Source organism: Rhamphochromis longiceps, linkage group LG19 (genome assembly GCF_057381845.1).
Source record: "Rhamphochromis longiceps isolate RC_006_pf linkage group LG19, R_longiceps_female_GT1.1, whole genome shotgun sequence".
NCBI lineage: Eukaryota > Metazoa > Chordata > Actinopteri > Cichliformes > Cichlidae > Rhamphochromis > Rhamphochromis longiceps.
The window spans coordinates 9,974,846-10,000,618 of record NC_140575.1 but is presented as its reverse complement, the minus strand read 5'-3'; the positions used below and the strand labels follow the sequence as shown (position 1 = coordinate 10,000,618).

Genomic DNA, 25,773 nt, shown 5'->3' with positions numbered 1-25,773 from the left:
GCATTGTGAAAATCAGGGCCAATGGAATTTTCCCTGCATCATTAAAAAGGGATTGGCCTGCTCACTGCGTCCATGGAAGTGCCGTTAGTTAACCCAACAAAGGTGCTCTGGCTGGACCCTCAGAGATGAAGGGCATCGCAGGGGCTCAGTGAATCCACTTCTAATCCCCTCTGCCCCATTGTACCGATACACTCTAAGCCCTTTGACCACTTCCCGCTCTAATCTGCAGATTTGGGTGAGTTAAACAAGTTTCTGATCCATGCCCCACAACGTCCCTTCTTCTCTTCCTCTGCTCTCCTTGTGGTGTCATGTTTAGTTACAGCCAGTGACCTCAGCAATGGTCCCTTATTTATTTATTTATTTTTATATATATATATATTTAGGCAACTTTAAAATGGTAAATGGCCTGTATTTGTATAGCACTTTACTTAGTCCCTATGGACCCCAAAGCACTTTACACTACATTCACATACAGGTGATGGCAAACACAGCTGCCCTGGGGCACACCGACAGAGGCTGCCAGACACTGGCGCCACCTTGCCCTCTGACCACCACCAGTAAGCAACTGGTGAAGTGTCTTGCCCAAGGACACAACAACCGAGACTGTCCAAGCCAGGGCTCGAACTGGCAACCTTCTGATTACAAGACAAACTGCCAACTCTTGAGCCACCATCGCCCCATCATGGAAGGTACTTTGCAAAGCAGGCACAAAATGAAAAAGCTTCATCTGCCATTTTATATCATATTGTTGTTTTTACTTCATCTGCCTTTGTTTTTTATGTGGTGACATAGTAACACACTTTTGGCTTTTGGTCAGACAAAATTAGCCAACTGTAGGCTACACAATAGGGTTAAGCAAGCTATGATTTGTTGCCAAACAAACCCTTAATTTCAATTCAATTTCAATTCAGTTTCATTTATACACCGTCAAATCCCAACAACAAGGTGCTTTATATTGTAAGGTAGACCCAACAATGATACATACAGAGAAAAACCTAACAATCATATGACCCCCCCCCTATGAGCAAGCACTTTGGCGTCAGTGGGAAGGAAAAAGTCCCCTTTAATAGGAAGAAAACTCCAGCAGAACCAGGCTCAGAAAGAGGCGGCCATCTACAGAAATGACCTGGAATTAGCAATAATCCCAGCCTTTCTTTGAAGATGTGTAAAGTAAAAAAAGAAGAAAATTTGCTGATCTGCTGACTGTTTTATAATTTATCAATGAATCATTTTGCAATATCTGTATATAAAACAAAGAAACTGCCAAACTCCATTGGGATAAGGTGGAACCGTCGTAGGTTTGAGGTGTATGCCAGAGATATCGTTAATTTTAAAACACAATACATGGAACTGCTGATTAATTAGTCCAGCTCTCAATTTTAAGGAATGGATTTTAAAAAGTGTATCGTGGAATCACCTTTAAATAAAAAAAAAATGTCCACCAATCTCAAGGTGTACATGCAGATGAACAGTGCTTTCAGTCATACCACTTCAGCCATGTTGAGAGGGTATTAAGTACATGTGTGTGAATGCGTGAATGCGTGCTGTTGAGGGGAATGGGTGGAGTCTTGGGGTAAGTAATAGCAGGCGGCATTCAGCGAGTTGGTGGTCGTGACAAAGCACTTGACAGGGCGAAAGACACCCCCTAATTTCAGGCTGACCTTGGCTTGTTTAGTGCTCCCTATTGCTGCTGGTGACATTGACACGTGTCTGGGGTTGGGCTGAATCTAGGAGCTGGGGGTCTTGGGGGTGTGTGCAGATGGATGACCGTTAGGGGCGCAGGCTTATATTCCCACGAGAGGAGGCAGAGGTCAGGGATCAAAGCCCCAACTGATTCCCTACCCTAGTCTGTGTCTGGGGACAGACAGAGATTGGGAATGAAATGAAGCTCAGGCTGGCCACATTATGCAGTTTATGTAATTAATGCAGCGGCAGGAATGGCAGGGGTCGGCAGGAGCGGTGGGTGTTTGTGTGCATGTGTATGTTAGCATTGAAGGGAGTGTTGTGTGTGTCTCTTGTGCCAGGCTGCTGTAGCTTGCACAATGAAGCAGTGCAGCTGGCACAAGATTCACACACACACACACACACACACACACACAAACACACTAGAGTCTAGAGAGGTCTTTTAATTAACGGATTTGTTAATTTTCTATTCAACTTGACAGTGATGAATGGGGATGCAGCGGCTGCCCATCTCTGCCTCGGCTGTAGAGCAGACAGAGCTGCCTGGGAGGCCTCTGGGTACCATCATCTCACTCTGGAGCCGTATTTATGCATGAAGATTTTTTTTAACCCATTGCAAGCCAGAGTCCCTGCATTTATTGTAGCTTTATCTGTGTAAAACAAAGAAGAAAAAACACTAGCTGTGGCTCGCACTCCGCAATGAGCCTGTGTGGAGGCCAGACAGGGCTGTGAAGTAAACACAGTTAAACAATGGCCACATTTTATGTGAACAAAGCAACATTTGTTACTGCTGGTTGGCTACAATGGAAGTAGTGATTACTTATTGTTATCTTGGCCAGTTACCAGTTTAAGCTTATCATTCATTGTTTTCAAGTGACTCTTATTGCTTAAAATGTAAATGACACATTGAAACCTAGTAATTTACCACAGCATATTTCTTATCAATGACGTCCATTTAAACGCAAAATATAGCAGTAACAAAGGCAACGCCCCTTTGTGTTTTCCTTAGGAGCATATTGAATGTAAGAAAATCACATGTGCACAATGTTCGTTAATACGATAGGATATATCAGAGGTGACGATAGCGTTTGATCGTATTACTTCTGCTCTGACGTTACACTTTACACTCACGTTCCAAAAAACATAAATCAAGTACCGTAGGTTTATTCCATCTTTCAGAGAGCAGACCAGCACTGGGCTGCAACTATATTAAAGCTGCAGTAGATGACTACCAGTGATTTAAAATATGTTAGCTTCTCTTAAAGACGTAACATTTAAATCCACAATAAGAGCCACCTTGTTTTCTTTTGTCTTGCTGTGTGGGGTTTGCATGGCTTCACTGTGCCTGCTAGTGAAGCTGCTTCCTCCCACAGTAAAAGACATGCTCTGTGGTTAATTGGTGATTTCAAACTGGCCGTAGGTTTGGATGTGAGTGTGTGTGCTTGTCTCACTTTCTGTGTTGGCCCCATGACAGCTGGGATAGATTCTGGCAGCCCCGTAAGCTTAAGCTAAGAAAATGGATGCAGTTAACTGCACCATGACTTACTAACTAATCAAACATTTCTCTTCTTTACTGCTTTATTGTGTGAAGCACCTGTGAGCTGACCTGTCTTTTAAAAGGCTTTTTATAAATGAACTTGCCTATTCTCCTCTCATGCCAGAAACCTTTCTGCTGTTGCCCTGCTATAGTGTGAGTCTGAAATGAAATCTTCTAATGTAAAAATAAATATATTTCATATTCATTATCAATACTTCCTTTGTTGCTGCCAAACACGTTTTGCATTAAGAATAATAAAGGGTAGGCCCAAAGCAGCAGAGCCACATGTCATATTGGCCCCCGCGCAATTTATCCATTGTGATATGGCAGCCATTCATCTTTTAAATGCTCTCTCATGATTTCCTTTGTGCATGCAGAGCTGGAGGTGACCTTGAAAAGAGACCATGTGGTGTATTCTGATGATAATTTATTCTCACATACAAGAAACTGTCTCGCTAACATGATTTTCTTCATGCTTTTGCGCCGTCTTACACTCACTGGAAACTTTTGCAGCAGCAGCGAATGTAATCGCTTTTAAAAGAAGCCTTCCCAGGATTTATAGGCCCGTGCAAATTTTGGATGCACGCATATTTTCTTGAAGATTTTGGCATGATTTAGAATGAAACTCACCCCCCCCCCCCCTTTTGTGACCCAAATACAGGTCTTATTCCACAATATATATACCCAGCGGCTGAACATGAACCTATAAACAAGCACATTTATAAGGCGCACCAAAGTGGCTTACAAAACGACGCCGTTTCTGTTTTCCTGTAAACGAATCGCAGAATCATATCCACAGACTAAGTCTTAATCTGCAGCAGACCGTTACGGGTTTTATTTCATCAATGAAAACCACAGTCAGAAAATTAATCTGAGCTCCAATTTGAAAATATAAGACATGCAAATGACTTCTGTCTCAATTTTCACTGTCCTTAATATTTCACTTGAGGGTGTGACAAAAATAGTAACACTGTCATTGTCCCAGCAGTCGGGCCAGTTATCAAGCTCTTTTTTTGGGCGCCCTCCTTACAGGGCTTTGACTGACACACACACACACGCGTGCACACACACACACACACACACACACACACACACACACACACACACACACACACACAGATGTGGCACACTCCTTTTTAATGCATATTAATGAAGTTAAACGGCCTGCTACAGGGACGAGACAATGGAGCAGAGGAGGACTGGTTGTGAGCACCAAGCCGTGGGCTCAGGGGAAGCAGAACATGTGCAGCTTCATGCAGAAGTGACAGGTTCATCATCGGTGAAGGATGAAATCTGCTACAGTGGTCAAGCACAAGATGTTTTTTGTGTGTGCGCGCTTAAAGGTCACTGCTTCTTGAGGCGTTACATGACTATGTCCTACACTTTTTGAATTTTCCTAGTTCCACTATGTGGCACTCTTTGATTTTTTGTCTCTTCAGCTACTGATGTATCCCCAACTCATTCAAACTAGAAAGTTATTGTCATTAAAGTTGTATAAGGCATTGCAAAAAACAAACTTTTGGGACTTTTAGTCTAAGGAACAAGCATTAGATCAATTCCCATATGCCCATATGCACAAAAGAGGTTTTGGTTGCTGTAGCGATTCCTCTATCCATATTGGTTATAAGACTCATTCATAATGTGATTCCAGTATGAGATATGGTAGGACAAAGTCTAATATGACCTATTCTTTAAGACACATCATAATCTATTGTTCAGGGCTTGTGACCTCCCTCCCTCCCTAAATCAAAGAGTTCCTACTTGTGACACCTTGTGACAGTTTTGGCATCTTTGTGACTTTTGCTTTTCAGGCTATGTTATATTGATATTAACAAGCCTCGATTCACAAGATGAAGATTAAAAAAGAAGCTAAACAAATATCTTATTTAATGTCATCAAAAGTGCAATAGAGCGCAGATGGAAAATTCAACCCTCCTGCCACGATTCTGTGGCTGTGGAGACAAATCTGAGAAAATAAGTCAAGTCTGCTGTGCTGAATTGAGTCTTTAAGAATGAAAATATAAGCATGTATCATTCAAATGTAAGGCGGTTTGTCGATTGGTGTGACACAAACAAGGCGAGATTATTCTTATGACTCTTGTGTTGTCCTCGGGATTCCCATATATTTGTTGCCATTCACCTAGGGGTCATTTCTGACCCGAGGACAACACAAGGGTTAAATATGATGCTGGTCTGAGCAGCACTGTTATTAAAAACCAACCAACTACACAAATCCAGTTTGACAAATATCACAATATCTGCATGGATAACAACTTCACCAGGCTGCACTGTAAATCTTTGGTCAGAAAGATCATTCACACTGTTTAGAACCACAATCTGTACTCTCGGTGTGAACTGTTACCATCGGGAGGATGATACAGAATTCTGCAGAGCAGAATGACTTTTTAAGAACTCCTTTGACCCTCTATCACGTAAAATTTTAAAAAGCAGCTTAGAAAAAGTTGTGGAAACAAAAAATACACTGGAAGACAGGTCAAATCCACTCTGATCTATCTATCTATCTATCTATCTATCTATCTATCTATCTATCTATCTATCTATCTATACTAAAAAGCAAAAGGGGGAAAGTAAATTGACAATATGTCATAAAACCAGTCACATCTTGAGTTCAACAGAGTAACAGCTGATTTCTTTCAAACCCAACCAACAGGGTAGCTTACTTTCTTTTAACACAAAGAGATTTCGGTGCTAATCGTCATATTATGGGAGGGGAAATGATTTCCTAGCTCAGTCACTCCCTGCTCTGTAGACCCTCCTATGGGGCCACAGAGAAAATCAACTTGAACCAAACCACGCCCCCGTGTTTTATTCTGGGCAACTTAACAGCGCCTGCATGCTCAATGTTCTGCAAAGTAGACCCAGCAGGAGCAGAGAGAGGAACCCTCCACTGGATCCTCATGCTGACAGCCATCCAATCCAAAACGCCTATTCACTAGTGTGGACGTTAAACTGTGCGGCTCTGACAGGATGGATTTCTTAGACCGCGGTTACCTGGACGCGCGGTCTCCTTATGATTACACCTTTAATTTTTGGAACGACTACCTCGGGCTGTCGACACTTGTCGCCAAAAATAAGATCAACAGTCCGCCCTTCAGCCCTAACTCTATAACCGAGTCTCTTAAAGCGACTTTGGGACTGGAGGACGATTCCCCGGTTTGCTCCTGCGTAATTGGGCACGGCAGGGACACCAACGACGGACCCTTGGACTGCTACTGCGCGGCCCCGAGCTCCCCGCCAATCTCTATCTATGATCTCAAAGAGCGCATCTCGCTTCTCGGGCCATACGAACACCTCGCTAGTGATTCGCAGCTGGGGGACAGAGATACCCCCTCGTACAAGGGAAGCTTCTCTGGCTTCGACCTGCTCGCCATGGACCGAAGACGCAAACAGGCTCAGAGGGGCAAACCGGAGCCCAAAGTGTGCGTCTTCTGTCGGAATAACGGCGCACCAGAGGAAGTTTACGGCACCCATATCCTGAAGACAGTGGACGGCAGAGTGCTTTGCCCCATCCTCCGGGCGTACACCTGCCCCCTCTGCAGTGCCAACGGTGACAATGCGCACACCATCAAGTACTGCCCGCTTTCTAAAGACCAGCCGAGCCAGAGAGTGGCAAAGGGGGGCAGAGCGATTGGCAAACGGCTGAAAATCTTCTGAGCGAGCAGATGAAGTTAATGACGTTTGAGTGGCACTGTCTGAAATTACTAATGTCTGTGGCAGTAAAATCGCTCCATTTGACGCACAAGACAAGTCTGGAAAAAGAAAGAAACGATCTGAAGAAATACGATTTCTATTCTTTTTTTTTTTTCTTTTTGTACATGTAACAGCTTCATTTCCAATGTTTCTGTCTATACTGTAACTGTGGGCACATAGTTTACACTTGGACGCACTGCGCGTAATATAACCCCCAGCACTCTTTAAAGACTTGGTGATTAAAAAAATGAACCAAAGTACTGTACAGATCGACCTGTGAATGATCGCCTTCATGCTATAATCAGAAGTTGCTGTGTTTCAAGTAACGCAGTGCCAGTGCAAACAGCCCAGCAGTCAGCGGGCTGCTCTTGCCAACATAAATGAATATGCAGCACTCCTGATATGAGGTGAATGTTTAGTCCCACAACCCATTGGCCCCATGGATGTAAGAAGTGTGACAGGCCGTGCAAGAGATGCAAGATCTACTTCTTTATGTCCTGCACATGTTTTTTCTCCCTTCCTTGAGATCTATGTTTTCTACCAAAGGAATACACTTTTTGTATTGCAACTTAGCCTAAAGGTAAATTTCTGTCGTTTATACGTCGCTCATGTCTGATATTCTTTATGTGATTTCGTGTAAATAGGTATCTTACACATTTCAAGTGAATGTAAAACACTGGAGGTGAGATCTGACTTTCATTTCTGTCATATAGTTCAAGTACACACACTGACTTGTTTTTGTTTTGTTTCTTTAAACGTGGAAATGTGCACCTGCAATTCTTGTAAACGTACAAACGATTTTAGCAATGAAAAGCCTGACATTCCAAAGTCTATCTGTCAACTAAAATGTTTTATGTACTTATTTTTACCTTATGTACCACTGGGAAATATATTCGCTGTAAATGACCTCTGAATAAACATGGGATTTGCAGATTTCTTTGACTGTACGAGACTCGCTGACACGATCATGATTATGGTAGCTGTAGGCAGAGCCTGCAGCAGGTGATGACAGCATCTTAAGTTGAGCGTATGCTGTCAAAGGTAAGTGGGGAAATACATTTATTCACAAAACTATTTCATCTGGAACCATCTACAGCTGCCACACTGACATGCAGTGCAACTGCGCCACCTAGTGCTCAAAGCCTTGAACGCTTGAATGCAGATATCACTAAAAACGTCTTTAGACAAAACTTTAAGTCATTCTTTCTCTTTTTATTTTTTAAATTTAGGGTCTATGTGTCTCTTTTAAAGTCCGCTCTGGTTGATAACATTTTTTAAGCGCTGATCTTATTACAAAACCCCCCTAAAATCTTCATTCAGATGAGTATGTTATTGTTTTCACATCCGCCAAGTAGGTCATGTGACCGGCTCAGTTTTCTGCCTAAGCATCTTTTTATTCATAGAATTTGTAAAAGAAACAAAAAACAAAAGAATAAAATAAAAAATAAAATCGGAGTTTCAAGTTTTGATCCAGGAATTTTTTAAGGGATTTATTATCGTCATGAGATGAGGTAAAATCATATATTATCTTATATGTACATGTAATATCGTCACAAATACATTAAATTAAAAAAACCCAAAAAACTGAAAGACGTTGTCTTGATGTTCTCAAGAAAATATTCCCAGCTCATCTGGATCCAGATATCCTACTGAATAAGGACTGGATCTAAGTTCATGTGTGGTGTGGAGGAATGCACTCTAGGACTGGTCTTTATTGCTTAAGTGAATATGGTACTTTAAATATGGAATTCACCCTTCCACACCTGAACCATGAAAGATTTCCCAAAAAATCTTTCAGGGGGGGGGGGGGCGCATGTGATATCATGTCATGGTTGAGGAAGCAGATAATATCACTTCACCCTCCACTGGTCACGGCAGATGGTTGGACGTCCCTGAGCCTGGTTCTGCTTGAGGTGTCTTCCTGTTAAATAAGAGATTTTCCTTCCCACTGTTGCCAGGTGCTTGCTCGTTTGATTATTATGTTTTCTTCTTTCTAGCTCTTTAACTTACAAAAACACTTAGAGGCGACTGTTGTTGTGACAACTGAATTATATAATATCATTAATGGCTGTGTTCAAACATCTCAGTGAGACATGACAGGACACGGAAACAAAAGCAGCATAAGGAGTCTGTTATTAAATGGTTTACATTTTAAAGCCTTATGTTTTCTTCTAAATCAAGACTATATTTTGTTCAGGATTATTCACAGACCCTTTTAGCCGAGAGCATTTTCATTGCAAAGAATTACAGCTGGTATTTGGCAGAAACTCCTAAATAAAACTTGTGCAGTAAAAGTCTATAGATTTCTGTAATAACTGTCACATATTTTATGAAAGATATTGGCAGTAACATTTTTGATATATAATGTTGTTTTTACAAATCAATTTGAATTGAGCTAACGCACTGACCACAGCAGAGACTTAGAAATTTAACACATTTTGCTTCTCTCTAATATAATAACACTTATGCATTTCACACAGAAATATGTAAAACAACAATCCAATAGCCTCTATTGGGGACTACAGTAAACTACAACGTTACCAATAATGTTACTTCCATGCGGTATAAAGGCCGAATGCTGCCACCTAGTGGCACCGTGTAGCTTATCAGTGTTTTTTAAGGTTTAAGTTAAAATGTGACGTTTAAAATACTCATAAAAGCACCAAAAAAAAATAGTTTTCCCGCCTAATAAAAAAAAAACCTTTAATATAAGCAATAAAGCATGGCACTTCATTCTCAAAATGTTTTGTGAGTATCTTGCCTTTCACAGGATGCTGGATGGATTCTCAAAGTTGTAACAGAGTTGTCTTTTTTTAAATGTTTTGCAGACCTTGCTGACATCTGTAGAAACATTTGCTGTGAAAAACAGAGTAAAGTGTTTTCTTTAATGGCCAATAAACATGAGCAGGAATTGTAACCATTCGCTAGATCAGCCTGATGCCTCTTTTTAAGTAAATACTAAGGCTGATTAGGCATAAACTCTGACTCATCTCTGAGTGTTAAACAGCCGGAGGGTTTCTGTGTGTCAGCACATACAGATACTGTAGCACTTTCTTCTTCAGTGGTGTCTCCCACACACACTGTCAGAGTCAGGACAGCTGAAGAACATCCCTGACTCATCAGTTTGCATTAATTAGATCAAACAGATATGTCTACAGACACTCTGGAAATAAAAGTAGTATAAGGGTAATTGTAGGAGGGTGTATATCTACAAAGATCTTTCACAGCAACAGCACAGATGGCAGTTAAGAAAGACGACAATCTAGAGGAAACGTGAATAAGTAATTGTTTGTTAAATATCTCAAAAAGCAATAACCAACAATAAACCATGTGTTCAGTTCCTATTATTATTATTTTTTTAAATGTAGTACACGTCCACCACAAATCCATCTGATGTCATCTATGTATTCATCTCTGTAGTAATTATTAAATATTGTTCCCTGGAGCATTAAATGCTTTAAATAACTGTCTGTTCCTTATGGTATATGCCCTTATTCTCTCTATTACTAGTACTATTGATTTTCTCTGACTGGGTTGGGGAGAAGTCTTTGTTTCAAGTCATTTTCATATGTTCTATCCCAGGTTTCTTTTATATTTAATCTAAGCAAGTACCCTGCTTGATAATGCAATTGAGCCTGTGCTGAGCGTATAAAGTAAAATACCACCTTTGGGAATTTATAGAGGGATAACAATGATTGATTTCAATGCTATTTTGGAGCACATTAAATAAAAATCTGCCCTACTGCACATTCACTGCCTGCTGTGGCTGAAAGTGAATCTCCAAACCAAGCTGCTCTCGCTTCACTGCAGCAGCCTGCTATTGGCCTGGTGAATGCTGACAGCGCTGATGTTTCTCTGTGTTGGAGGGGGGGAGCAACGTGACTCTATAAAAGCTCAGGATCTGCAGCATCACTGAACTGGTGCAGTGCAAAAGCGCTCACTCATCCACACCGATGGTGTGCAGAACAAGGGGGACATAAAAAAAAAAAACCTTCTGAAACATACATTTCCTTTTCTTAAACAAACAAACAAAAAAATCCACAACAAAACTTCATCATGAGCTACGATTCCTTCTTCTCCACCCGCCGCCCTTGGGACAGCTACAAAGGCTCCCGAACCACCACCAAATCCTCCGTGTCTTCATCTCTCTACCCTTCTTCACGAGCTCCTCCATCTGGTAAGAGGATCCTAAGGACCTCCTCCTCTTCCTTTCCAGATGGATCTCAGAGGATGAACCTGGCTCAAGCCAGCTCTCTAAACACAGAGCTGCTGGGCCTGCGCTCCCAGGAGAGGGCACAGCTTGTGGACCTGAATGATCGATTCGCCACCTACATTGAGAAGGTGAGGCACCTCGAGCTGCAGAACCGAGCCCTACTGGCTGAACTAGATGCGCTGAAGAGGCGGCAGAACGATCCGTCCCGTCTGCAGGCGCTCTATGAAGGTGAGGCACGGAGTTTGAGGGCCATGATTGACTCAGAGAATGGGGAGAAGATGAGGATGGAGGCAGAGAAGGACTACCTGCGCGATGTGTATGAGCAGATGAAGGAGCGCTATGAGGAGGAGGCACAGCGGCGCATGGATGCCGAGGAGGCCCTGCAGAGGGCCAAAGAGGAGGCGAGCAGGGCCGTGGTCTACAACTGTGATGCAGAAGCCACTGTGGCCTCCCTGTGCGATGAGATGGTGTTCCTGAAGAAAGTCTTTGCAGAGGAGCAAGCAGAGCTGCAGGCCCAGCTGCAGGTGGCCAACATCAGCATAGACATGGAGGTGTCCCGGCCTGATCTGTCCACCGCGCTGCGAGACATCAGGGCTCAGTACGAGCGGCTGGCGCACAAGAACATGCAGGCCGCCGAGGAGTGGTACCAGAGCAAGTTTGCAAGCGTGGCAGAGATGGCCAGCAAAAACAACGAGGCCGTGCACGCCATCCGGGAGGAGACCATGGAGTACCGGAGACTGCTCCAGTCCCGCTCCTCGGAGATCGAGGCACTCCGGAATGTCATCGACTCCCTGAATAAGCAACTGGAAGATCTGGAAGAAACACAGGCGAAGGAGGTGGAAAAGTACCAGGTGAGGCAAAGAACCAGGGAAATTAGAGCCTGCATAGGGAGAATGGAGCTCAGCCTTATTCTCCAACATGCATTTTATTTTCAGACTTACAGCCTTCTTCCTTTGGCTATTTTTAGAGTCTTTCTTCTGAAATAGTGCTGCAGAGAACTGAAAAGGTGGTGTTTACATGGTTAACCAGCACAGCTAAAAAGGAAGCTCAGAAAGCAGCAAGAAGAAATGATGTTTCTTTCATCTACAGGATGACATGTAGATATATTCTCTGCAGCAGCTAACCCTCCCTGTGCTCTACTGCACAGCAGGAAATAATGACAGGCTCACAGTGCAGGTGAACGTCTGCAAAGTTAAAGTCGAAACAAACTGGGAGAGCACACCAAAGCAGCTACTCTCGCTTACCATTGCCCTGCTTGAAGCAGACTGTTGCTAACTGTGACACTTAAACTGAGCTGAAGTGGTTTTTTACTTTTACAGATGAGGATAAGTGAGCTGGAGCGCAATATTGCTGAAGCTAAGCAGGAGATGGCGCGCTACCTGAGAGAGTACCAAGACCTTCTCAATGTGAAGATGGCCCTTGACATTGAAATAGCAGCATACAGGTGACACACACCCTTCTTCCTGCTCATCTACACCGACAGTGTTTGTTTTCAGTAAAGTTTCATGATCTTTTTTCTTACTTTATCTTAATTTGTCTTACTTCAGCTATATATAAAGACATAAACAGCAAACAATCTGTTTTCCTTTACTTTCACAGGAAACTCCTGGAGGGGGAGGAGATTCGTCTGGCGTACCCTTCCCTTCCTGCTCTAAATTAAAACCCTAAATGCCACCGACCCTGGCATAAATCGAGTATATCTTCTTACCCGTTCATCTTTAAGCTGAACATCCTGAGAATTCCTCCCTAACATGACCTCTCTCCCTCTTTCATGCTCTTCCCTTCGCTTTCCCTGCAAAATTTATTTCATCTTTACCCAAAAAATCCCAAACTACAAATCAAAGCTCACCTTTCTCAAGACCGCTGTGCCCTTGTGCTAAACAAGAGGTCCACCAGAAGTCCCCCTTCTTCTACACACATTCTGACACTACACATCAAGTAGAAGGCAAACTGCGAAGGGCAGAGTGGCTGCACTGCATTAGTTACACGTCTGCGTTGGACAGCAGCGTTGTTTTGGTGGAGTTCCTCTCAGTCAGACACGTATGACATTCAAGACAACAGTAGAGTAAACCATCTGACCTTTCCGAACCCTCGTTGTGCAAACACCTGACCAATTGTTTGTTAACGAGGATGTAAAAAACCCAACCTATAACTCTCAGTGCTTGGATTTTATATGTGTTTGAGCTGATTTTCCTCAAGGAACTCTTCCAATCAATGAATGTCCTGCATCCCTGGTTTTGTAGTAGTAGTAGTTGTATTAGTAGTCAGTGAACCAGTAACCTTAAAATTTTCTTTTCATTATGTTATCGAGTCATTTGTGTCCTTTTTAGTTTGTCTTCCTCTGCATTGACGTCTACACAAAAGCTGTAAGCAACAAATCAGAGTGAATTTGGGCCTTCCTACTTTTCAGCAAAAACCAATCTGGACATTTAAATGCTGCAGAAGACTAATTGTTACTGGTTCCACCTTATGATCACGTACTGTGTCTTTGAGTCTAACTACACTAGATTTGTTTTGTCCTGTAAGTTCATTCCCAGCTAACCAGTGAAGCCGAAAGATAACTGCAGGAGCTCCTTGTTGTTTGTCTGCTGATCGTAGATCTATGTGGTGCTTTACATCTGTGAAAGTAATACAAAGTCTGCACCTGTAACTGGTGTACCTGTAACAGCCGGCAACAAGCTGAATAAACATATAACTCACCTGCAGCATGTGTCATATTTTTTAGTTTCATTTCACACCTTTAAAGATGTTTAGGAGACAAAAAGCTAAAGCACACACCCTGACATCAATGCAGCCTAATTTTAGCTCCAGATGCAAGTTAATAAACTTACCTGTTAGGCATTAGCAGTTGAATGACACCTTCTAATGTCCAAAATACATATTAAAGGTAAAAAAACTTTTAATCACCAATTTACAAAGCTCAACATCATTCCTTAGTAACACAAATGTGTCCAAAATAATGTCTCATTCAATCATATTTGGGGTTTTGTCAAATATTAAAGACATTCTGGGAAATTAGAAAATAAAATGTGCAGGAATGATAAAATAATTGCAACTACCATTTGATACCTGAGACCAGGTTTGTTTTTTTTATTTGTGTTTAAGGCTGCTGTAAATATCCTACTTGAAAATCCCATATAACAGTAACAATGGTGCCATTTTGCTGTTTAAGATTGCATTCCCACACAGTTTCTTTTTACTTACAGCGCTCAATGTCACCGACCGACACACAGCGGCACTGCACCATTTCCCATCATTCCATGCTGCTGGTAAGGCGTCTCTACCTGTAATGTGTTGATATATTGCCTCAGCAGGATCATCAGTCACCGGTCTGACATCAGGCGTCAAGCTGCTCAACCTTGAAAGAAAGAAGAAGAATCACGAAGACAACAAATGTATACATACAGCTATATTTCCTCTTAAGTGGGCTGAACTAATGAAGCTATTGCCTAAAAAGCTTTCAAAATACACATCAAAATTTGTTTCTTTCAATGTAAAGAAGCTTAACTACACATTTAATCTCTCAGATCTTTTTAAAGGTGTAATTTCAATAATACTTCCTGCAGTAAATTAAAGGAACATGTCAGCTGGGTTCACACTTTAAAGGAAATAAAGAAATGTAGGACAATTATTTGTGAATTCACAGAAACAATTCCATTACTTTTTAACAACTAGGAATTTCTATTGTAAATAGTGAACATAGGGTTGCCAACCGTCCCTTAAAATACGGAATCGTCCCGTATTTCGAAACAAAAGTACACGTCCCGTATTGAGCTAATAAGGGACGCACTTTGTCCCGTAATACAGTGAGAATCAAAAGTAGTCTATAAATGTTTATGGAATTAACGCTTTGTTTGAAAACATAATTCCCAGCCCCTCTCCTGCTTTGTGACCAATGAGCTGACAGCACACTTATGACAATTCGAGTATGACAATTCAGATTACCGCTCATCTCATTGGTCGAGGAAAGGTCGCTTACGGAGAAAATACCGGAAGACAACAGATGACCACAACAAGAAGCATGGCCAACAGGGAAACAAACGCCGACACTGCGGTGCAAGTCTCGGACGACAGTACACCTAAAGCTGGGCAAACACTGTGCGATTTTTTCAGTCACGTTATTCAGCTCCTGCTCAAACTGCACGATTGACTCGCAGGGGTTAGAAGTTGGTAGGTCACGATGCAGGTCTTACACTATCCGGTTGTTCAGTGATGACGCGACGAATCCTACTTCCGGGTCTAAAGTAGTCTGCGTTTAATATGGCTTTTGTGTTGTTAACATGTTTAATGTTATGTATTTTCTTCTATTTGATCTCAAAAAGCTCCTAAAACAGTCAGTGATCCCTGTTGACCTCCTCGGCTTTTATTACCGCTAATCATTTATTTAAGCTCAGTTTTTAAAACCTTAGGATGTAACTACAGCCCAGCCCATGCAGCAGTATATGAATGACTAACCTCGTATTGTGGATGGATTATCTCAGTTGTTCTCCTAGCTGAAGTTTGGTCCTTTTACAGCATTCTGCCATGCGATTACATTTGTTTCTGACCACCGAGAACACTCACGTTAACTTTTATCGAGTGGAAAAAAAGTTAGCTTGTTTATATTATGCTAACATAGCTGTGTTGCTAGCGGTCACGTAGCACATCATTATATACCAGCTAGCCCAACTTCAGTAACCCTACAAACGTCACTGCTGTTTAGTTTTCTGTCTTCATTTATGCTGGAAGTGATAACAGAGCTGTACGTTTTAATTTGTTTCCAAAACCCCGCAGTCAGGACATGCTATATTGTATTTAGATAGAAGCTAGCGAGCTAACTCCCTGCTAACTTCTAACTCCGTTTAATGTCATAAATTCCGTTTTCATGGATGCCTGGATGTTAAACTCAATTGTTACACCTGGTAGAGCAGAACGCTGATAATTTTATTAAAGATGAAAGACTTTAGACAGTTTTTCAACTCTCAGTAATGCCATAGTGATCGTTTGATATATGGACCTGCAGCGGAGTTTAGACCCAGACACAGCTAGTGACGTCAGACTGAACAACCGGATACGACCCGATGCTCTGATGCGACCTGAGTGCTCACACTGTGCCTCCATAACATGAAGGTTATAACAGAAAATCTGTCGCTCTCCCTCTCTGTCTTTCACTCACACAGACACACCACCACCACCAACTTTGCTAAATTGCTAATGAAAAACATTTATCAGGCAGCTGTGACTGAGCAGCAGTGTCGATCCAACTATTTTCACGGTTGTTGTGGTCGTGATAATTTTGTGATGCCACATCGAAAAGGCTCGGATGAGCTTTCCAAAGTTCTACAAGTTGTGCCTCCATCGCTTGTGTCCAGATCACACGCTGCACTGCCGTGCTGCTCCATCTTTTTCACCGACGTTTACGTGTTTGCGCGTGAGCAGTGTGAGCGGCTGTGGTGAGACCCTCACGAGCGATTGATGATCGGGAGCTGGTCGTGAGGTGTTAATCACTTCTCGTTACCCCACGTATACTACACGATGCACGATGAAGGCCAAAATCGGGCCGATCGCCAAAACCGTCGCACGACTCAAAAATCGTCTCAAAATGGGCCAAAAACCGCACAGTGTGAGCCCAGCATTAGAGCAGCAATATTTGTTCCCCTCAGAGAAAGGGAAGAATGGGAAAAGGAAAACACCTGGCTGGAAAAAGTTAATATGGGCATGTGCAGTGAATATCAGCGCTATGTGGCCAGAAGTGTGATAATATAATTTATTTTGTGTAATAAACAACTGCAAGGATAGATAGTCATCTATTTGTTGTAATCAATACATAAAAGTAATACATAGGTGAATAATGATGATGAGTTAAGGTGCGTAATCATGGGAACAAGCGGGTTTACAAACAGGAGCAGCTGATTAGCATTAGAAAAGCTGAAATAATACCTCAACTGAAGCCAATTGTACTAAATGCACTAAATGTGCACTGTTACAAGAATATTTTTCTTTCTATTGTTTTCTATTATTTTAAGTTAAGCAGGACAGAGTTCTTTAAAAGAAAGATTTACTTATATTCTCAAAAGTTAAGCATGACAGGCTTCTGTTTAAGAAGGAGACCTGTTTTACTGTGTTAATGTTGTCATTTTGAGCTAAAAATAAATGGCTAAATGATCATTTGTTTCACATGTGTTCATATCACAAAGAATAGAATATGCATCTACTTAAATCAACTTCAAGTCAAATGGTTAAAAAAAATAATTTCACACACAAAAAAAGAGCTAGAAAATTCACCACACTGGGAAGGGTGAAGACAACTGGGTCGCCCGGCCCTGGCCACGAGGTGTCCCTTATTTATTTTTCAGGGAGTTGGCAACCCGAAGTGAACAGGAAGGAACGTTTCTGTTATTAAAATGAATACCACGAACAGAAAAACTAATTTTCCTGTAATTAACCTTCATCCAGAAGTCTACTTACTCTGGTGTATGACAGGTCATAAGTTATCTCTTCTTCAGTAAAAACACTAAAACCAAAAATTTAAAATACAGTTTAAGGTTCACCATAAATGGCCTCCTCCTCTGAAAGTTCCACATTTTCCACAAAGCTATCCACGGGCCGGACTGGACCCTTTTTGTCCATTTGACACCCCCTCTGACTTATAATTATTCACAATTCTTAATTGAAATACTCCACAAACGTGAAATTATTATCCCACTGAAAATGTCAATCCGAGAGATATCAATAAAATAATATAAATATTTTTCGTAGAAATGGCTTTACTCTTGTGTCTCACGTTTAATATATTTAGAAAACAGCGTGTATTACGCTGTTTAACCTAGTTTGTTATCTTGATAACTATTGATAGCTTATTCTGTACCTAACTAACCTTTGCTAACCTCCAGGAGGCAGTCAAGCATGCGCAGCTCGTTCGTTGCTAATCACTTCCGCTGGTCAGAGGGCAGCAAAATGGCTGCCGTGTTAGGTCGATAACATTTGTGCCCTAATGTTAACCTAGACCGCAGATTTCAAACTCAAATGCTCTCATTAAGCGTTACATTTAGCATCTAGGAATCGGCACCTGTTCCCATATTTAGACGCTGACATGTTCCAGGTAATCGGCGGGAGGAGCGTGCAGGTGGCGCGGCTCTTAGCGCCCAGGAGTGCCGTGCTCGTGGAAGCTGTCCGGGGCCGAAAGTCTCGCACCGACCCGGTAGCCAAGTCCAAAGAAGGGCGAATCAAAGTGCCTCCCCCCGTCGATCCGGTGGAGATGGTAGTTCTCAAAGAGAGATACACGGAATACAAGCTGATCATGAGGGCGCTCCGGTACGTTTAAACGACAGTATGTCAAAATCAGTTTCCCGTGACAAATAGTCACTCCAACTTAGTGAGCTCCCCGTCAGTCTTAAAGATATTCTGTGTTGCTTTAAAAAAGCTGAACTCGAACACGACTTCGTAAACAATTTCTCGAACCTCTTACACACAAATCTGTGACTAAGAGTGTCTCAGAAACATGAAACGATACATGCTTGGTGTACTTTTAAGATTTGGAGTAAAGACAGTGTGATTGGAGTATTTAGTTTTCTTTATGTGTGTCAGTTTGGAGTTTAAGGAGGAGGTGCTACGAAAGAAGTACGAGGAGGAGACGGGCTCCCAGGCGGAGGAGAGGGCGAGGCAGGAGGCGGAGGAGCACCGAGCCCTGATGGGCTGGAACAACGAGGAGAACCTGCGCATGCTGAAAGCCAGGTGAGCAGAAAAGATGATGACATGAATACACTCTTTGTGTCTTTCTTCCACTTGCAGAATGGAAACTGTCTCATTCTAAAAGTGATGTTTTTTTGGGGGGGAAATCATTTCAGAATTCTGAGGGTCCAGAAAGAAGCAGAGGAAGCTGAGCGCAAGAAGATTGAAGCTGCCATTCAGCGGGAACAGGAACAGCAAGAATTCATCAAAGAAAAAGAGAGGGAGATTTTGCAGCTGCAGGTAGGGGTTGTTTCTGCATCCAAACTATGCAAGTAGAGCAAAGGGAACATAGTGATAAACTGACAAAACTTTCATTTTCTTTCAGGAGGAAGTAAAGAACTTCATCACCACGGAGAACTTGGATCAACGAATCGAGGAGGCACTGGACAATCCAAAGAATTACAACTTTGCCGTTAACAAAGAAGGGAAAGTCATCAAACAGACAGTCCTGCAGTGAAACGACTGGATGCAAAGACATGACTCTGTTGTGGTCCGGACTAATCCGGCAGTTCAGTGATCCAACTCCCTCTGGAGGAGCATTTCAACACCTTTAAGCTGGAAAAAAAATCTTCTTTTAAAAAACATTTCCGGCGTGGCATCATCCGCTCACAGCTGGACCTAGTAGTTTCACCTCAAGGTCACACAGCCTTTATTTTCCCCATGTGTCTGCTTCATATGGTCCCTTATTTAAGTCATGCGTCACCACAACATGTAATCATTGCTGGCATTTGTCATGAGTTTTAGGGTAAATTAATGTAAACAGCATTGAAACGGCTGCTGAAGAACGGGACTTCATTTTTCTGCTTCATTTTGGAGGCTAAGGACCATTACACACCTACATGGTCAGGATCTGTTTATATTGACTTCATGATGATAACTGGTCTTTATGTTGAACCATGGTATTAAAATGCATTTTCTTACCTTGATTGCACATGAAATTTAATCTGATTTCAATATGCACAAAACTTAGGCGGGTCTCTCCCTAAAGGTTCAAAACCCCGATCTGTGCAAGTACAATCTGAGGTTCAATGTTAGCTCTACATTTCCTGTGTCAGGGATTATAGTCCAGTGAAATAATTAGCACGACTCAACAATGGTGCATTCTGCATGCTGAGTAGGATATTGAGTCGTATTATATACATGCATGCATCCTCTGGTAACACTGAGCAAGAGGTCTCATCCCATGTACCGCCATTCTGAGATAATGTTACCTGAGAGAACTTAGATTAAATCGGCTCAAAAGTAAAGCTCAGTCGCACAAGTAAAAATAGGACAGCAGCTTCCATGTAGCTACACAAACTATAAATGAATACATTAGTGGCTTGCGGTGACTAAATGTTTGTTCACGATCCGACTGAGCCTCTGTCAGTGACAGCAACTCCAGGGGTTTCGACTCAACTGGCTACCAGCTGATTGTATTCTGGTTATGTTCCTATACAAGAGGAAGGTTGCTGAGTGGAAAAGTAATCGTTACATGTGAATTTCTGTCTATGCAGACATCAAAAATATTGGATTTTCGATAATTTTTCACAGTTATTTGCTTTACTATCACAAACAGATTGCATGTAATTGCCAAATTGTTTGCCAATAGAAGCTTGATTCCATCTTACAACAACATTCATGGCAGTTTTGGTGACAATCTTATTTGCCATCCAAAATAAACCCCCCAAAACTGAAGTGAGATAACGTTATGTCACTGGATAAAACAGATTCTGACTAAATTTAACCGAGGACATAATTTAAAGTTGAAGTTAAGGTGATAAATCATAATATATTTATTGCAATACTCAGCATATTGCAAAATGTTGAAATTTGCAATAATATATTGTGAGGTATCTGGCGAGTCCCACCTCTAAATGTTAAATCTGAACAAATTTTCAGATGGGGAGGTGTGTAAAAGTATCCCCAGTGACGCTCAGGCTTCAGGCTGCTTTTTAAAGGCTCCCTTTCAGCTTTTCAGCTTCCTTTTTCCTGCTTTTGGCTCCTTGTGATGTCAGTGAGAGTCCATATCCTCTCTTCTCAAACACAGCAGCCTCACCTACCTGCTGTTTACCCTTAAAGAGAGAGATGAGCTAGTATGGCTTGTTTCAGATAGATGACAGACCGAGGGGCTGCTCCAATAAGGATTAGTTTGAACTGTGAATGATGTAGAGCTACCCTAGTAAACCTTAGAGGGGGGAAAGAGATTGAGGCATCCACTTGGAGTGGATGCACTTTTAGCTGCAGCCCTCTGGGTGGCGCCCATCTCTCTGCATGGGCCTGTCTGATTACTCAGTAGAACATTAGCCAGCTTATGTGTGTGACACCGCTCTGCTGAAGCGGCGTAATCCTCTTCTGTTAGGCCAGGTGTGCAGGCTGATGAGATGATGATGACAGGCAAAAACCTCAAGAGAAACCCAAGCAGCCAGCAGCAGCTGAAGCAAGAAAAGGCCACCAATAACATTACATATAAACACAGAGTGTTCCTTTATTGTTTAGTAAACCTGGAGGATTTTCCTTGTTATTTCTTTTCATTTTTGGTCCTCATGCTGCATTGATAGAGTGCACAAAATGATTAGGAAATTCTGCATTTATCCTGTTATTCCCAAATAGCTTCATTTTTAAACCACGTTTCCATGATATCATACATATTAACCTGCTCTAATATGTAAGCAGAAACTTTCTATGGTTCCACCTTCTTCAGTGGATCCCGTACATTTTTGTTTCATATATTATGTATCACTGTACATTAAACATTTCTGTTATTAAGCAATTTCAAAGTGTTAGGAAGCTGCGATGGCCTTTTTTGTGTGTGTTTTCTTACACTATAGACACAATTAAGTGATTAATAATCACATTCAGATCTTACAAACAGGTGCATACCAGCTCTGCTGCTGAGCCGCTGCAATGTTGCGCACACGGTTGATGTGATTAGTAAGGGAGGTTAACGGGATTGTTCCACCGCGGGCAGTGAAGACTGAGATTAACAGTGGATTGATTTGAACTCTGGGCTTAGAAGCACACAGCTGACAACTGGTTTGAGAGCTCTGTCTTAGTCAGCCCACCTGATTTTCTTTTAATTTAACTGAGCAATCAGCCCTGCAGACCTCTTTGTCTATCTGCCAGATGGGTTGGAGGATTCCTGCCTGTCTTTATAAAATAGGCTTAGGTTAACAGATCATCTTTTGAAAAACTCATATATCTATCATACTTTAAATCAAAATGATCTTTGACCATAATCTGACTCTTTACTGCTGCAGTAGGTCATTGTTGGATTTGTGCAGTCAGCTGCTGGCTCAGTGCGAGGAACCAAAACAAAAGTGCTATTGTTCTGTTGGAGCATACCGTTGGAGCAGTGGTCCACATGACCACAAAATAATTGCGGGAAAAGTAAAATACCAGCATGATACAATACCAGAGACCATTTTTTTTGTAACACCAAAGTATGCTGCTTTTTTTCCACCGGTGTGGCTGGTATATCTGTAGCAGACTGTGTTTACAGGCACTGAAAACAGCTGCTTTACAGCTTCAGTATTGTTGCAGTGAATCATTCCCGGTCAAACGAGTCTCAGGAGGTTTTTCTCTGTTTTATTTGGTGCAGCAGATGTGATTACATCAGAGTAAATACAACAAATCTAACTGTAACTGTAGCTTTCTTTGGCCTTTGCCCATTAATCTCTCAAAGATTATTAAAGTACGTGTGTGCACTAAAGCTAACGATGGCCTCAAACTGGTCCAAATACTGCTGTTGACCCAGAATGATTCTTTAGTGCCTCCATGTTGGCAATAAATACATTCACAAAATACTGTAAACACAAAGGCAGATGTTATTACTTAAACAAGCGGTTTAAAAGCATCTCTGTATATATATATATCTGCAAAACATTGAAGCTTTTCTCTTTATGGTGATTTAAAAAAATGTAAAAAACCCAGTCATAACTCATAAACAGAACAGAATATAAAAGGTCGATCATACACAGGAGACTGTCTCACTGACTTTATAAAATTTTAATTTGCAGTAAAACTATAGCACGCACTCACCTCAGACTACACGAAAAATTACCACTTGAATATTCAAGTAAAATAATTCACACGTAGAGCACACGCTCGCTGCTTCAGTGACTACAAATCTAGAGATATGTGGCGGGGATCCGTTTTAGCACCTGAAGACAAAAGGTTTGTGTCTTTCTTTCTGAGTTAGTGAGGTGTATCTTTATTCCCGCTTTGGTTTCTAAGTTGCTGGGAAGTTACTGGCGATTAAGAAATCTTGTTATTCAGCTGTCCGGGATATTTCTCAAATCTCCTCTCTGCCTCCTCGCTCAATGCATCCCCTGCAGGGAGATCAAATAATCAGTAAAGGTGGTCAGAGATGCCAATAAGAGTACATTTTATTATCATTATCATTATCTGGTAGTCTCACTGCTTTCCACTGCTTACCAATGTGGCAGTTGTGGAACCAGATCCGATGTCCATCGTACTTGCAGTTGCACTTCATGGCGTTGTTGGTGAAGTCGCTCTCAGCCACTTCATAGTTTGGATTGATTACAACCTGAACAGAGGAGAAGTATTAGATAAACTATTCTTACTCTGTTGGTTTTATGGTCAGACAAGCTGTGTGACCCAAAACTAAGTATACTAAGCACACGAAAATGCAGAATATATGCAGAATTGAGTATAAGAGAAGTTAAAGAGAAGAGTTCCCCATAGAAAAAGAGCGATGAAGCTGTACTTTATTCCCTGGACCTGAAAACAGGACTTTCAAAGAAATAAAAAAAGAAAACTATGGAGATCAACTTTCTTAATCTGCCCTGTAGGTGTTATTATGTGTGGAGCTCTTTAAAAAATTAAGTACTTTTTTATTTCCTGCAGAGAAACACTGAGATTCAGTCCTGCGAAAAACAAAGGTAAGAAGCTAAGTATACCCCATGATTCAGTAGCTTGTAGAAACCATTTAGCAACAATAACATGAAGCAATAATCTGTGACTTTATCAGCCTCTCACGTCGTCGTGGAGGAATTTTGGCCCAATCTTCTCTGCAGCATTGTTTCGGTTTATTGAATCGCATGCACAGCACTCTTAAGGTGACACCACAGCATCTCAGTCAGGTTGAAGTGTTGACTTCTTTTCTTTGTCAACCATTCTGCTGTAGATTTGCTGCTGTGCTTGCGATCATTGTTCCATGACTCAGTTTTGGCCAAGTGTTAAGTTGTTGAACAGATGGCCTCACATTTGGCTCAAGATAGGCAAAGAGTCAAAACATCTCCATTTATAGAGATTGTCACACTTTGTTCAATCAACTCTTTGTACTACAATTAAATTCTGAAGACGACATAGCCGTGTTGCCATGGCAATGTTTTGTTGTTGATTATGGCAATTTGTTTCTAACAGGTATAAGTGCAGTGGTAATAGATCTGCTGGCTTACTGAAGCTCCAGTATTAGCACGATAAACTGAAAGACGGCAGCTGAAGTACAATCAATCAAAGCATCATCTATCCTTGTTTGCCTTTACTAGCACTGAAATATATATATGAATCTGCCAAAGAGCTCTGAAACTGGCCTCATGTGGGTAAAACCAATCTGAACGTCACCATTTTTGCGGTTCTGTGCTTTGAATTTCCATTATAACTCTCTCAAATAGGTTTCTACACACTGAGTCCCACAGTCTCACCTGCATAATGTAATTTCCAGGTTTGATGTCTGTGATGTCAATCCACTGGCAGTCAATGTCATGACGGTACAAATCCCAGCAGCCCACGGTGATGCCCTGATCGCCAAAATTGGCGCACTCGTATCGTTTAGAAATGCCTTAATGTCCCAGAAGAAGAGACAGATTCAGTGAGATATGTTTGAAAGACTAGCAGCAATGCAAAAAGGTCGTTAGGGAATTTTCTGGTCATGTTTATTTGATAATAAATTCATTAAAAGGAAATCATCATTCTGACCTTCTTGACAGTCTGTGTCCTCCAGACAGAAACTGGCTTTGTGTCCCTCTGCCACTTTGGTACCGTTGGCATTCAGCAAATCATAGTGGGTAAATATATCCATACTGTGGTAGTGGCTGTATTTAATATAAAAAGAAGTAAATGTTATCTTTTATATCCTGTATTTCTCTTTTGATGACTGACCACACACTGATGTCCGTTATGGTATTTGCTTATATCTGGAATCTACATGGTGATAACAGGATGACTTTACAGGAATTTCTGACATGTTGTATATTTGGCAAAATGATAAAAACCAAAGATAACACAGGAAGTGCATTAGGTTGATGCTCATTCTAACAATGCAATACTAGGAGATGTTTTTAATAGATATACTAACGCCTCAAATATATGACCTGTGAACACTTATCCCCAAAGTCTAAACACTCAGTCAGTTCATACCAGTCATGTTACTGGATAAACACAATTGGTCCTCTGCTGTTATCTGAATAGCAGACATAAGCACCCTTCCTACCTTCTTTCCGCCAGTCTGAGCACATTTTTTGTTTCTCACAGACTAAACAAAAACACATAGACTGGAGTTATACTAGACTCTAGTCCTTTTTAAATGAAATAATAATAAACATAGTTATCTCCTATGTTCATTTGGTCAGTTTATTCATACCTACTTTTCTGCTTCAATGGTGAATTTTGTTTTAACACGATTTTGGGAACAGGAAGATACTCCCAAAACTGATTTACCAGTATGTGTGGATCACCTAACGTGTTATAAATATTTTTCTTTTCCTTTTTCAAATAAATCCAGATCAACTTAAGCAATTTGACTTTAATCCCAGACCTTAAAACAAGTAGGGAAAACCCCAACAACACATGATCTCATATGAGTGAGAAATTGGCGACTGTGAGGAGGAAGAACTCCCTTTTAACAGGATGAGACCTTAACAACGTGAACCTAAACAAAAGTTTCTTCCTTTGTCTTTCCACTGAGACTTTGAGA

General features: G+C 41.4%; 3 protein-coding genes and 1 pseudogene across 6 annotated transcripts in view; 3 read left to right on the top strand and 1 right to left on the bottom strand.

Annotated features, from left to right (window-relative positions):
- Nucleotides 1–6,077: 6,077 nt before the first annotated feature.
- On the top strand, nucleotides 6,078–7,205 carry LOC146646181 (nanos homolog 1 pseudogene; annotated as a pseudogene).
- A 3,660-nt stretch (nucleotides 7,206–10,865) lies between these two features.
- On the top strand, nucleotides 10,866–13,828 carry neff2 (neuronal intermediate filament family member 2). Its single transcript, XM_085391578.1, has 3 exons — nucleotides 10,866–11,995; nucleotides 12,464–12,588; nucleotides 12,744–13,828. Exons 1-3 carry the CDS (start codon nucleotides 10,988–10,990, stop codon nucleotides 12,802–12,804), a joined length of 1,194 nt encoding a protein of 397 aa, XP_085247704.1. The 5' UTR covers nucleotides 10,866–10,987; the 3' UTR covers nucleotides 12,805–13,828.
- Nucleotides 13,829–18,066: 4,238 nt separating this feature from the next.
- Nucleotides 18,067–19,781, top strand: mrps26 (mitochondrial ribosomal protein S26). The gene is made up of 4 exons (XM_085392532.1): nucleotides 18,067–18,437; nucleotides 18,711–18,857; nucleotides 18,971–19,094; nucleotides 19,180–19,781. Exons 1-4 carry the CDS (start codon nucleotides 18,217–18,219, stop codon nucleotides 19,309–19,311), a joined length of 624 nt encoding a protein of 207 aa, XP_085248658.1. The 5' UTR covers nucleotides 18,067–18,216; the 3' UTR covers nucleotides 19,312–19,781.
- Nucleotides 19,782–23,030: 3,249 nt separating this feature from the next.
- The window catches only part of loxl3b (lysyl oxidase-like 3b), a 34,111-nt gene continuing 31,368 nt past the window's right edge, over nucleotides 23,031–25,773 (bottom strand). For all 4 annotated transcript variants that reach the window (XM_085392527.1, XM_085392528.1, XM_085392529.1 and 1 more), the window contains 4 exons: nucleotides 24,777–24,892; nucleotides 24,503–24,639; nucleotides 23,271–23,382; nucleotides 23,031–23,164 (listed from right to left, as the gene is read on the bottom strand). In XM_085392527.1, coding sequence (XP_085248653.1) covers nucleotides 23,091–23,164; nucleotides 23,271–23,382; nucleotides 24,503–24,639; nucleotides 24,777–24,892 — 439 coding nt within the window. In that variant the 3' untranslated portion in view covers nucleotides 23,031–23,090. The remainder of the gene's footprint in view (nucleotides 23,165–23,270; nucleotides 23,383–24,502; nucleotides 24,640–24,776; nucleotides 24,893–25,773) is intronic.